This window comes from Coffea arabica, chromosome 11c (assembly GCF_036785885.1).
Source record: "Coffea arabica cultivar ET-39 chromosome 11c, Coffea Arabica ET-39 HiFi, whole genome shotgun sequence".
NCBI classification, from domain to species: Eukaryota; Viridiplantae; Streptophyta; class Magnoliopsida; order Gentianales; family Rubiaceae; genus Coffea; species Coffea arabica.
In genome coordinates this window covers 32160614-32175137 of record NC_092330.1, presented here as the reverse complement: position 1 = coordinate 32175137, position 14524 = coordinate 32160614, and the positions used below count along the sequence as shown (strand labels likewise).

General features: G+C 34.1%; 1 protein-coding gene across 4 annotated transcripts; it reads right to left on the bottom strand.

The window, feature by feature from the left end:
* Positions 1 to 1426: 1426 nt before the first annotated feature.
* LOC113715665 (uncharacterized protein At4g15970-like) lies at positions 1427 to 5766 on the bottom strand. 4 transcript variants are annotated; one of them, XM_027239934.2, is made up of 6 exons: positions 5267 to 5766; positions 3927 to 4292; positions 3005 to 3141; positions 2660 to 2752; positions 2428 to 2548; positions 1427 to 1909 (listed from the first exon to the last, which is right to left on the bottom strand). In XM_027239934.2, exons 1-5 carry the CDS (start codon positions 5615 to 5617, stop codon positions 2461 to 2463), a joined length of 1035 nt encoding a protein of 344 aa, XP_027095735.1. In that variant the 5' UTR covers positions 5618 to 5766; the 3' UTR covers positions 1427 to 1909; positions 2428 to 2460. The 4 variants fall into 4 exon arrangements, with proteins under 4 accessions (XP_027095735.1, XP_027095733.1, XP_027095736.1 ...); XM_027239932.2 differs by having other exon boundaries at positions 2660 to 3141; XM_027239935.2 differs by having other exon boundaries at positions 2660 to 3141; positions 3927 to 4287; positions 5267 to 5469.
* Between the last annotated feature and the right edge of the window lie 8758 nt (positions 5767 to 14524).

The following is a 14524-nucleotide window of genomic DNA, read 5'->3' as shown; positions in this document are numbered from 1 at the left end:
AAATCAGTTGCGAAATGAATTCGATTATAGCCAATTCAAAATTGAAAGCGGTTTAGATTTCTATAAGTCAAATAACCGAATTCACCGAATTCAGCTAACCGAATTACCGAATTTGTACCGTTTGCTCACCCCTAGTGCAAATAATAGATAATTCTGCCACATTCCTTCTTAAAGTGACACATGTTACATCGGACATGTTCCACACATTTTGACACGTGTCACACCATATGTGACGTGTCATCAAACATGACACGTGTCATGACCCTATAACATGTCGCAATTCTATCGCTCCTACTAATTCATCACCATCCTATCTTTCTATAAATAAAGTTCCTCCCTTCATTTACACGTCAAAAATTAGAAACTCTCACCGAGACTCTTGAGAGGGTAAGGAAAAGTGAGCTTAAAAAGAGATAAGGAAAAGCAAAGAGGGTCGAAGAAAAGAGGGAAAAAAAGGCCACAATCAAAGGAGATAGTGTTAGAAAAAGATCCACCTTATCTAACATCAAGAATGTCCATGTGAACGCCCATTTACATTTATAGAGATATATATATTGTATCTATATAAATGTTATAATGTTCAAATATTGTTGTGTTATAATCATATAGTTTTAGATCTATAATCCTATAATAAACTATGCTAGATCCATGCTAAAATTGGACCAAGTAAAATTTAAGATTAATACTCGTGTGTCTAAATATTATCATAATGCATGCTCGTATTTTGTTTAAGTGGTGAATGACCATACATGATTAATATATGATTGTTATATTATATACATAATGATTATATTTGATCATTGAATCTGTCTGCGTCTTAAATTAATTATCCATTGTGTACTTTATCGCACAGGAGAATGTTCATGTACTTGTCTTACCAAAGACAGATATCGTGATTGTATATGCTTGACAATACAGTTATGTACTTTATTACACTGGTATAAGTGTTTTTGCCAATGTTGTGCCTTGATTCATCTAGCAAGCAAGGGTTACGTCAAACGTTAGGATAGGAGGTTATCTACTTATTGGGTTGCGAGTGAAAGGCACTTCTGAAATTGACCTATTGCTCGGGAGTAGGAAGTTGAGCTCGTAATGATGGTACACGGTGGAATCGAGTCGTCACCGAGAACTAGTGCGTATTCTTCATTGTGTTGTGGTTTATTGGTTTTTCTTGTCTAATATTACTTATATCAGGTCTGACTATCTAATATTACTTATATCAGGTCTGACTATTTCCAAGTAAATATAACGTACTTACAATCCAAAAAGGAAAACATATCTTTAGCAATAACAGGATTCCCAGCCATAGGTGTTCTGAATGTATGATATACTATGCTTGGGAATTTGCAGCTGGGCTTGAATTTCTATAAGTTCTGTTGTTTGTATCGTTCAAATTTTTTTTTTCTCATAAACTTGATCAGCGAAATTAAGCTTTCAATTTTTGTACATAATCTTATGTCATAATATTGTTCTAGAATACAGTCTGTTAAGCAATGCACCATTCTCAAAAAACCGAGAGCATAATAATCCCTAACATGGTCCCTGGATCACCTGCGATGATGCTTACTTCCAGAAAGATCTACCACTAGTTCTAAGTGTACTACAAAGGTCAGTAATATCTATCCAAATATACAACTAATCATTGCATTTTTACAACAAAAACTATTGTTGGTGAACAGTTACTCTATGCAGCGAACTGACACCACAGACTGCTCAGCCTAATTTCTCCGTGCAAAGGAATCAGCTTAAGACGAGGTTTGTAGGCACAGAAATGAATTTCTGGTGAGGAACTTCAGGATTATTCCTGGGCATAACTTGTGCCAGAGGCTCCTCACAGCCTAGCTTCATGAAGGCAGCATTGGAAAGCACTGGAGCTGTACTTTTTCTGAATTTCGGTAATCAGTTCAAGCTGGTGGAGACAAAAAATAAAATAAAATAAAATAATAAAACAACATATAAAAAAAGGCAGAGAGTATCAGTTCACAGGAACAAAACACCTGATGCTTTGTAGTTTAAGCTAAAAGATGCATCCCACACATTACCTAATTTATAGTAGCTATACAATGGAACATATTGACAACTAATAGCTACCAACCAAAGAGGGGGTGAATGACTGGCTTTCATAAGTTGTCATTTAACTTAAATACAATCTAAGCAAGCACATTTTGTTTCAATTACCAAGTACAGAAAATTTGCACATCTTTGTGCGCCATTAAACACAACATTTGGGTTAAGATGGAGGAGCTTTAAGAATTCAGTGCAGGAATAGGCACTTGACATTGCAGAAACAGAAGCAAAACATGCAAAGGACAGGGGCTGAAAGAAAAAACAGTCTTACCATCAAATATCCAAGCCAGTGAAACATTATCTATTATAATTTTTTGTCAGTCTTCCCATTACAGGGGCTGAAAGAAAAAACAGTCTTACCATAAAATGTCCAAGCTAGTGAAACATTATCTATTATAATCTTTTGTCAGTCTTCCCATTATTGTCCATTTCCTGCTTCTCATCCTCGCTTTGCAAATCAAAGTGTAGGAGTGCATCCAGACTGGATATCCATAAAAAGGACATTGTTAAGAGATTTAATGTTTTAATGACAACCTTCACAAACCATGCACAACCATCAACAATAATTGATAAGAATAAGCATCCCACTAACCTGCAATTCTGAGGAACCCTCCATGATACTAAAGGTGATCCCTTAAATCTAGGTGGCAAAGACATATAGCTTTTCCAATCTTGAAGCAATATCCTGAGATCGTGAAGTTTACTATCCAGCCCAAAACAACAATTTGCATGCATGGTACAGACTTCATTTAAATCTCGGCTAGGTTCGCAAAACCCACCAAAGTATGCAGTACTCAAAAATCTCATTTTTAGTCCAATATCTTGGATAAAAGTACCATTTTTTATTATGTTAAGTACATCCTGATCATGTAAACCAGGAAATTTCTCTCTTGATGAGTACCAATACTTGTAGAACTCTATGGATCGATTATTTGACCTTACAAACTTAAAACCACCATTAGGTTTGTTTTCAACACCATCAGATATCCCTGAAAAATGATCACAAGCAATCTGAAAATCTGCATCGAAGTAGAAATGGGGAAATGGATCCCTAAACCACATTACATCAGCATCCTGGAAGAAGAAAATGAATCAGAAAGTACTAAATATGAATGAAGCAAATACTTCTAAAGTTCACATATATTTACATGAAATATCACGTTATTAAATGAAATAGGAAACGGCACAACTTAAGTATCATAATTAAATAAGTGAACCTCCACAACAATGTTTAAGTCTCGAAGATAAAACACAAACTAGTGAATGTCCCAATAAATGCAAAGAAAAATATCCAAAAGACACGTAGAGAATCCTTTCTCTATGAATACCTCTGATAAGTTATATTTGGTTTTGACTTCCTATCTTTTGAGGATTGAACATGAGATAATCTTAGAAAAAAAATTAAATCATATGATGGAGTATCTTCTCACTCTATCTAGTCCTTAAGATTCCATAAGCCTCAAAATAACACAATAGACAAAGTTAAGTACTACTATTCTCCCATGCAAAGCAAGCAAACCACACACAAACACCAAAATGACACGTTCATCAATTATGAGATGCCAATACCAAGATCCAGCCACAGACAAAATGTTGGTTCTCTGGATTAGAACTACAATATATGAATATTAAAAACGTTAATCAGCAGAATAAAAACTGGTAACCATGGACCTAATGACCTTAAAAGACCTTGGACAGGGGATTATAAATAAAAACACAATTACAGAAGAAATTGTTAAGCGCAACTGCTTAAGATGATTACAAGTGTTTGTTAATGCATATGCAGCTACCTCAAATGAGAATATTTGTGTGCCTGTATGAGAGGGGGGGAGGGAGGGAGGGAGAGAGAGAGGGAATACCGTGAAAACAAAGTTAAATCCCAACTCCAGAACAGATTGTAGGAAAAAAATCCTACTCCACATCATCTTTAAGTACGCTGGAGTCATGAAATAGGCCTCACTTGAAAAATTGACTCCTTCATTAACTAGGGCAAAGCAATGTGTATGTATATCCAAACATCGAGAAAATGCTTTCATATCCAACGCAATAATCACCAAATGATTAAGAAGTTTCCGAGTGTGTTCTCCATATCTGAAGCTCTCAAGAAAGAGATCAATAATTGAATTTGGTGAAGCCCACGCTTCATTCAAAGTAGTTAGAATTACTGTTTTATCTTCCATTGCGGCATCATTCAACACTTTTTCAAGCCTAAACTCCTTGCTGTCCTACAGTAACCACAGAGGTCAACAGAGCACGAGCATTTTATTGTCTACCATGGACAGCAAATAACAATGAGTCAAAGCATGGAGTTCTGCAAAGATATTAAACCAAGAAAAATTTTCCCTTCATGCGTATCAAACTATATTTTTTTCCAATGAACTCATGAATTTCCAGAAGAAAAAGCCCAATACCGCATTATGTGAAAACTCTGGCACCAATCTAGAGCTGCCTTGACTAAACTATAATGAGATACAACGCGAGCCAGCTTAACCACAAAGGTGAAACAAGAACTACAGAATGTACAAGTATATACAGAAGGACTTTACAAGAAAATTTTGCAGCAATAACCAAAAAAGCAACTGCAACCACTATCATTTTCCTATCTCAGTATTGACAAGTAAAATATTATTCCATTTATTTCCATTTTCCATCATCCTCTGAGAAAATTGTCAGAAGCAATCGTGCTTATATAAATCTTCTTCTTTTTGATCGTGCTCATATAAATTGTGCTTATAATGCCCTCATTGGATCAGTAAACCTTCTTCTTTTCAGCCAAAATGGTTAGTCAACTGATAACTCAGTCACTCATATAATAAAGAATCTGAACATCATCTTTATTCGTTGAATGAACATTTTGCTTAAACAATAAGTTAAGTAACCAAAACAGGATATTTCAAATAACTCAGCGATCATTTGCTCCATATGCTGTAAATATTTCTCGGAGATCAAAATTTTTAGGGGCAGGCTAGTAGGCATGGATTCTGCAGAATCACTGTTCATGGTTCTTCAACTAATCAAATTTCTCAGGATAACTAAGCATGAAGCCAAGGTTCAAAGGCCCAAAAAAAAAAAAACCAAACCCTTTATGGAGTCCGAAAACACAGTAAAAGAAAGGCCAACAACTAACAAATCAACTGATATTCCCTTCTTCTATTCAACTATATATGGAAATCAATACAATGGACAGGCACGCACTCACCGCCAGACGAGAATTATCAGAGGAAACATCGTCAGAGAGTAAGTCAGGGTTCCCGGAGGCATAGTAGTAGTAATAAACCATCGGCATTTTCAACCCAACAGAATCAGTAGCTCTATAGAGAACAAAGCAGGACAAAACCACAGCGCTTAGGAAAACAATCGCAGTAAATACTCGCCGGAGATACACGGCGGAATTAGATGCAACATCCGGCTTAATCTCGCCGGAATTTGAGGGCAGCGGCGGTTTTGGCGGCGGAGACGAGAGAGGAAGAAAAGAGGGAGAAGACAATCGACGGCGAGGAAATATATAGGCGGAGGAGAGTGGCGAAGATGATGGCGATGACGAGATCATGATGGAGAATTGGTAGAGATTCGGGTCGGATTTGTAGGCATTGGGCGTAGAACATAGTAGTCGTTACCGTGCGTGAGTATGTGAGACAGAAAGTGCGGCGAAGAGGGTAGATGCGGACTTTGTCGGTTTTGATTTGGTTTTAAAGTTTTGCGAGATGTTTTGGTTGTTCAAGAGAAACAGTAAACGTCTATAAAGAAATTTGTACCGCGGAAATTTTGAAAATTGGTGGAAATTAGAAAGTAGTGAAAAATTAACAAATAAATCTAGACATTTTTTTATACTACCTCCGTTCCACTTTGATAGTTCTGATTTTTTTTCACACAATTTAAGAAAAAGTAGTTAACTTTATTGGAACAATCAATTTAGGTAGTTATTTTTCTAAAATACCATCACATTAATTAGAGTACAACTTTATGGGAATTTGAATTGATGGTGAAAAAAGAATCAACTCTCATTAAATGGAATAGGTCTATAATAACAACAACTTACATTGAATAAAGGTATTTTAGGAAAATTAAAATACAACTACATTTTTCAATTAAAAAATGAACTACAATTTGGGACAGACGAAAAAAGAAAATAGGACTATCAAAGTGGAATGGAGGGAGTATTTAAATTTACCAGTACTCAATGCACACCCAGTGTGTGTGCAATCAAAAAATACATAATATTTATGATCAAATATTTTAAATAAAATTTTTATTATTAAACCAAGCTTTAATCTTTTAAATATTTTCCAAAAAATAATTTTATATTGCTAGTTATAATATTCAGGGGTAATTATGTTGAAAATATATATTTAAATAGTTGAAAGTAAAATTAGATGAGTAGTTATAGATAGCCCGCGCTGGGTTGGTCTGCTGGTGGAAGTAGCCTCCTTAGGTGAGTTCCACCTGGGTTCGATCCCGGGCAGCAACCCAGTTGTTATCTTCTTCAGCATTGGTCGGGCCCGCTCTGCTGGAGCGCTGTGGGATTAGTCGGGTGTAGACCCGAATACCCACCGTGATGAAAAAAAAAAAGTTATAAATAGTTAAAGTAAAAATAGTTTTTATAAGAGTAAATTCATAAAACGACAATAAATGTTAACCCCGATGTTAACACCAAACTCCTTTCTCAGGCTTTATATATAATATAAATTTTGTTAAAAAGAAATAGTAATTGAATTTCAATTTTACAAGTGTCCAATAGGCATTTTTTAGATGAACTTTTATAAGAAAAAAGTTTTTTCTACAAGTTAAAAAAAAAATATATATATATATATATATATATATATATATATATATATAGAATTTTATATCGTGTAAGTGTGTAAAGTGATCATTACACCCTTCAATCCACTGCAAGTCCATCTCCTCCACGCTCTAGGTGTCAAAATTTCAAGCATAAAATGACCATTATGCCCTTCTATCAACCTCTTGCTCAATCTACCCCGTTTACGCATAGTCAATGCCCACCTTAAAGTGTTTTAAGGGTAAGAAATTTCAAGGATGAGTGTCATGTTTGCATATTGTAAAAATATTACTAAAATGGAAAGAAATTAGATATCAAATATAAGTATACTATTAATTTATACATTCAATAAAAATTGCTAAATAAGTATTGTGAAGAATTCTTATACTTCTTCTTGCTGTTTGAAATGTTTTGCTTTATTTTATAAGCAATTGAAGTGCATATCATAGATAAAATTTAGTATAAATTTTATTAAATTTAGAGTTGTTGATTATTGTTTGCTTCTAATTCGTATGCTAAAATTATTGGCCTTGTTTGGCATATAAGTTTTTTGTCAAGTTTGTCTGCTATAAGTTTAAAAACTTTAACTATAGTAACTTCAAAAAGCTTTTCAAAGTTTTTAAACTATACACTTCAAAATATTAAAAAAAAAACATACTTCAAAATTTTTTTTTAAAATTTCTATAGTAAGTTACAATAAAATTTTAGACAAATACCTAAAAAACTCACTTGCCAAACGGGGCCATTGTCTTTTCTTTTTCAGAATGTGGAGGCTGTGAAACATGGAAACTTTTGGGGTTTTTTAAACTCTAATTATGTTTTAATCAAATTGGCCGTCTTGAGATTTTGGAGTTGGCAAAGGGATGTTTAGAGATTCAGTAGATGATTGCTTCTTCATTTGCAAATTATATAAGCGCAATCTTTTTTATTTCCATCTAAGGTAAGCTTGCCTTCTATAGTTTTTCCTAGGGAAAATTCACTTTGAGTTAAGGACACATTTCATCTCCAAACTTTTTGGTGCAACACATTTAGTACATGAATTAATGGCCCCATTTGGCAAGTGAGTTTTTTCGATATTTGTCTAAAACTTTATTGTAGTTACTGTAAAAGTTGTAGAAAAAATTTTTGAAATGTGTAAATTTTTGGATATTTTGAAGTATATAATTTAAAATTTTTGAGAAGTTTTTTGAGATTACTGTAGTTAAAGTTGTTAAAAAAACTTATAACAGACAAACTTGGCAAAAAACTTGCTTGCCAAACAAGGTCATATAATTTCTAACCATATTTAGTTCAAAACAGTAAATTGTTTAATTTGGATGGAGAAGACTCATGCGTATAGCACGTGGCCGTTGATTTGGATTGAGAAATTATTTTTACTTAATGGCCACGTGCTAAACACGTGAGTCTTTTCCATCCAAATTGAACAATTTATGGTTGTTGGACTAATATGGCCAAAAATTATTAAATCATGTATTAAATGTGTTGCACCTAAAATTTTGGGGATGAAATGTATCCCTAACTCAAATTTTAGGGATGAAAAGTGGATTTTTTCCTCCTTTTTCCTATCTAAATGGCTATTTAGATATGGCAAGCTTACAGAACCGACATGTTCCAAACCGGACATCATGGCATACTGTGTGTAATGAACTTCAGCCTGTTTGCCATGAAGAACAGAAGGAACTTGATGCGGTTGAGCTACTGATTCGTGGCCTTTTGGTCACTGTTTTAGGGTGTTTTGGTTGTTGTCTTGGTGTATAGGGCAACCCTCAAATTGCAGTCTAATCGGTTCACAAGGTGGTACTCAACAGACTAAACTTGCGGGCTGGTTTGGTGTAGTGGTTGGCACTTGGTGGTTTTTTTTTTTTTTTTTTTTTAAACTGGAGGGTGTAGTGAAGGGGCTATTTAGGTCTGTTAAGGGCTTTGAAGTTGAGTAGAAGCCTGGTCGAATGGGTTTGGAAGCCACTAATCCAAAGAGAATTAGGATTAGTTGTAGTTCAAGATGGGACTTTGTACTTGATTAGAAAACTAGGGCCGCAACTTCGTTTTGTTTTTTTTTTCTTATCGTTTTTGAGTCTGTTTTGTTCCCATATTCGTAGCTACATGTAGGGTTTTGTCTTTGGTCTAAAATCTGTCTTGCGTGTGTCCTTTGTCGCAGATCTGTTTTACTAAGTTATGCATTCTCCAAGGTTCTATTCGTGACTTACTTGTCCATGAGTCACACAGTGGCGGACTAATGGGACACTTTGGTGTCACCAAAACTTTAGCTATGTTGCAGGACCATTTCTATTGGTCACGCATGCGCAGGGACGTGGAGCGGATTGTTGAAAGGTGTGGTGTGTGCCACAAAACTAAATCTTGGGTCAACCCAAACGGTTTGTATACTCCTTTACCTATACCTCACCAACCTTGGATTGACATTTCCATGGATTTCGTACTTGATTTACCTCGATCTAAACGTGATCATGATTCTATATTTGTTGTGGTAGATAGATTTTTTAAGATGACTCACTTTATTGTATATCATAAAACGAATGATACTTTGCACATTGCTGACTTATTCTTTAAAGAAGTTGTTTGTTTGTATGGCATACCTAGAACTATCGTGTCTGATAGAGATGTCAATTTTTTGAGCTATTTCTGGAAGTCTTTATGGGGTAGATTGGGAACCAAATTGTTGTTCTCTACTTCTAGTCATCCTCAAACGGATGGACAAATTGAGATAGTCAATAGGACCTTATCCACACTCCTATGTGCAATCATAACGAAAAATCTCAAGTCATGGGAGGAGTGTCTACCTTATGTTGAGTTCGCATACAATAGGGCTATGCATAGTATTACACAATTCTCATTTTTTGAAGTTGTGTATGATTTTAACCCCTTAACTCCCTTAAATTTGTTGCCATTACCTTCTTCTGAGCATGAACTTAGATGGCAAGAAGAAAGCTGAGTTCGTGAGATCATTGCATAACAAGGTTCGTACCAACATCGAGAGGAGAACGGCCCAATATGTCCAATAAGCTAATAAGCACAGGTGCAAGCTTATCTTTGAACCTGATGATTGGGTCTGGTTACATTTGCGCAAGGAGAGATTTTCCAAAAAATGACAAAGCAAGCTGTCACCAAGAGAAGGTGGGCCTTTTCAAGTCATTGACCGCATCAACGACAATACATACTGGTTAGATCTACCTGGTGAGTATAATGTTAGTGTTACATTCAATGTTGCTGATCTAAATCCGTTTCTTGCAGGGGACAAGCACGATTTGAGGGCAAATCCTCTTCAAGAGGAGGAGAATGATACGGTTGAGCATGAGACCCATGGTGCTTAGGTAGACCCTGTAAAGGTGCCCCAAGACCCAATGACACGAGGACGAGCTAAGAGATTCAAGGAGTTGCTTCAAACCTTAGTTCATGTCGTCCAATCTCAAGAGAAACCGCCTATTGAAGGGATTGAATTGGAGGATCCTTGCAAGACTACTAAAGTGTTGCTGACAATTGAAGATGCAAGTGTTCAACCTCCAAACGGCGGATTGGGTCACTGACCTTACGGTCTATGTATTGTTGAGATAAACTTCGGCCAAGTAAAAGAAATGGGCTAGCCAAATTTCCTTAATGTTTTTCTAGCTTTATTAGGGTTTAGTCAAAACAATAAATAGCCTTAAGTGATATTTTACATTCAGTTTTTCGATATTATTCAATAAAAATTCCAGAATTTCGTCCATTGAGTGTGGCAAATTCCTTTAACTTGTGAAAGTTAGTTTGAACATTCTAGAGTTGATCCTAGGTTGTTTATTCACTTATCAATCAAGCAAACACACTTGATTGTGGCGTCCTCTACCGTTGAATCCGTTCTTGAGTGGTCCAAGTTTGGGTTCGACTCCATTCGTCTTGCAACGTGTCCTCTAAGATCCTAAGATAGCTTTCGCGCTCACATCAGAACTTCAGTTTACCTTAGACCATTCATTAAAGAACATCCTTTAATGGAGTCACCATTTTCAGGCTGGAAGCTCGAAAACGAAGGCAATGAAGCAAGAACAATATTGCATGATCTATGCTCTGAGCTTTTGAAATTTTGGTCTTCAACTTGTATGTTATGGTGTGCTAATATTGATTGAGATAAAAATCCATTATTCTTACATGGTTCATCAACTGAGTCAACAACTAAATCAACTTAATTATCTAATTGATTTTCCCTTTCTTTTCACTGTCAAAAGTTTAGCTGACAATGAAACAGACATTCAACAAGCTTAACTATGCATCAAAGAAAATAAGCAAGCAACTTGAATATCAACAACCTAAAAGTGCTCACAAAAGCAAGAAAACAAATCTAAAATGATGAAACGGTTTTAGAGTTCGTTGCCAAAGACTAGAATCATAAGTTATAGAGTATATACGATTCAATTGACTTCCTAGCCAGTGCTTTTCTTGGAATTCAAACTTTGAGATTGGATTCCAACTACTATAATACTTGTTTAAATAGTAAGCAACTACCAATAGTTTACTGATGAAACTTGTAAATACCAATCAAACTTAAGTGGCATTTTATCAAAAATTAGGCTAGTTAGTCATAAGTAGTGTGACTAACCTAAAGGAAAGTGATGGGCAAAGCAAAAGTCTTGAATACCCAAGTTAATGCTGCAAAATCGAAACATAAAACATGATGCTATTACAGTGAGATATGAATGGATACATATGTTGAAGAAAAGCTGAGTGGGATGAAAGCAAGAAACTGAAAGAAGCCTTCTCTGTGCTACGTTGGAACATGAACGAAAAGAAGCAAAGCAACCATTGGTAATGTATCTAGTGGTCTGTACTACATAACATTCAAGTTTTGCTTGTTCATAACAATTTCATCTCTAAAATGGTAGTTTATGATATCTAAACTAATCCAGTACTTTGTATTTCAATTTAATGGTTATGAATATGGTTCAAAGTCGCGGTCGCGATTGCAGTTGCGGCTTGGACCGTTCCACATCAGTATCGACATATCGGTCACGGTCTCGGCGAGATGTGAATTTTTGAAATATTTAATATTCTAAAAATTGTAAAAAATATGATAAACAAAAATAATTAAAAATTAGTAAAAATAATAAAAATTCGAGTTGACTCCGGATAATTCGGAGTGATTCGGTATGACTCGGCCATTTCAACTCTTTACGGTGACGTCTTAACGAGTTGAGTGGACTCGGCCGAATCGTCGAACCATGGTTATGAAACGATGAAGTACAACTGATAATTCATGAAAAGTTGAGATTGCTGTGAAGGACAATCTAACTTTAATGGAAAAAGTAACTATCAAATCTGACTAGGTAATTGGGAAAAAGTAGAGCAGTTGAAGAATGTTTGCATGGTTGACTTACAGGCAAATGAGAGGGAAAAGAGGAGAACCTGACATAAAGGAACCGTTTACTGTTTTTAATCTAAAATTGAACAAAAGAAATGTAAGCTTTGTTGAATAATCTATAATTCAACGGCAAGTAAAATCGTGGGAAAAATAAATACAAAGCTAACATCCAGCATTGAAGCAACAAGAAAGAACATCTTAATAAAATAATATGTGTGTGTGTGTGTGTCATTTAGACGTTGATGCATTCCTTTGATGAACAAAGGAAAAAAATTTGTCGTAATAAAGGCAAATATTAACATATAAATGAATTAAAATAAAATTAATATGAAAAGTGCATATTATATTAGGTGGCAATTTAAGTTCATTTGTACAACTTTAAATGCTAATAGAAATACGAATGAGTATAAAGTCAAATGCTACTAAATATTTTAATATGAGCAGATTAAAATAAAACAACAAAAAGAAGCATCTTAATATATATATATATATATATGTATATGTTTGTCATTTAGAAGTTGATGCATTCCTTTGGTCAACAAAGAAAAAAAATTTTGTCGTAATAAAAGCCAGATATTAATGTTTTAATGAATTAAAATAAAATTGATACAAAAAATATATATTATATTAAGTGGTAATTTTAGTTCATTTGTACAACTTTAAATGTTAATAGAAATACGAGTAAACATAAAGTCAAATACTATCAAATATTGTAACATGAACAGATTAAAATAAAATTGAAACGGCAGAATATACATTATGGCATTAATAATCTTTTTCTTTATAATAATATGAAATCAAATTTAAATATTTCTTTTCATTTTTGAAAATATGACAATTCAAAAAATACTCTCTCAAATTGACATCATAATGAATATAAATTAAAATAATGATAATAATTTGTAATTGAATTACATCTCTCAAAGGCCTACAAACTAAAAAGTCCAATAAAAATAATTGGACCTTATACATGAATACCAAGGCCAGTCCAATTTTGGTCATTGTGCCTTGCAATCCAATCTATCTACCCTTGCTTTAGTTGCTTATGAAAAGAGAGGGAAGGAATGAAAACTCATAAATTCACCAGGAGTGCCATGCGTTAGTGAAACAGCATGCCATAATAGCAAGTAGAAATTGTTATTGAAAAGGGGAAATTCGTACAAGTTTTCTTGGACTGTCAACTAAAGAAGAGGAAGAGTTGTCCTCTTGTTCTCATCTCTCCATCGGGCAAAAAAATGATTAAACTTGCTACGATTAGCAAACTCACCACGTAATTGCCATTAAAAAAAGAATCCAACAGCTAAACCTCATTAGGTTGAGCTATTCATGGATCCAAAAAAGATAATGCAAATGTACCGATGTGTTGCCAAAAGACTTCAAACAGTTTCTTTTCATTTTAAAAAATGTGACAAATTTTCCATCACTTTTTTTACGGCTTCTAAAATAGCAAAAGTTACATTAACAAAGTAGCAAAAAATAAAGAGATTGCTACAGTAACTTTAGGCACTTTTCTACAGAACTAATTGAAACTTAAGTCAATCTATCAAATATGACTTCAAATGATAATATAAATAGTAATAAATATAAATTCAAATAATGATCACGATGATAATAATATTATTGTAATTGGATTACATTTGTCCAAGGTCTAAAGATTCACAAGTCCATTAAAAATGATTGTATGACTAAAGATTCAAATGTCCATTAAAAATAACTGAATCTTATACTGGAATGCCAAATCCAGTCCAATTTGGGTCATTGAGAAATGCAGCCAACAGGTTCATGATTGCACATCCAAAGCGATGGAAGCTATATGAAAGCACAAAATTCACTTATACTGCCACATGTCAATAAGGGAAATTGCTATAGTAATTTTAGATGTTCGCTTATCTTATATTACTAGTAGGGGTGGGCTGTGCTGCGCACAGCCAATGCCCATTGAGATTAATTGATTGCTGTCAAGAAATAAGGAAAATTTATAAAACAATATGAAAAGGGAATTTTTTTTGTTTAATGTTATAAAATAGTTCATTTTGAAAAGTAGTAAATGGAAAGAAAAGTATTTTATTGAAATATGGCTGAAAGTTAAGTAAAGATATCAAAAATTTATTTAAAAGTGAAAAATCTTAAATAAACAAAAATCATGAAAAGTTGTTTTGTTTGCTTTTTAAATATTAAACGTTTTGAATTTGACAAAAACTATCACAGTTATGTTTAGACTACATTTTTCAGAAAGTTAAATATCTATAAATGAATGAACATATGTAAGCTGTTCATTCTAAATTGTAATGATAATAGAATTTTTTTTTCAATATAGCATGACATTGCTAAGCCCC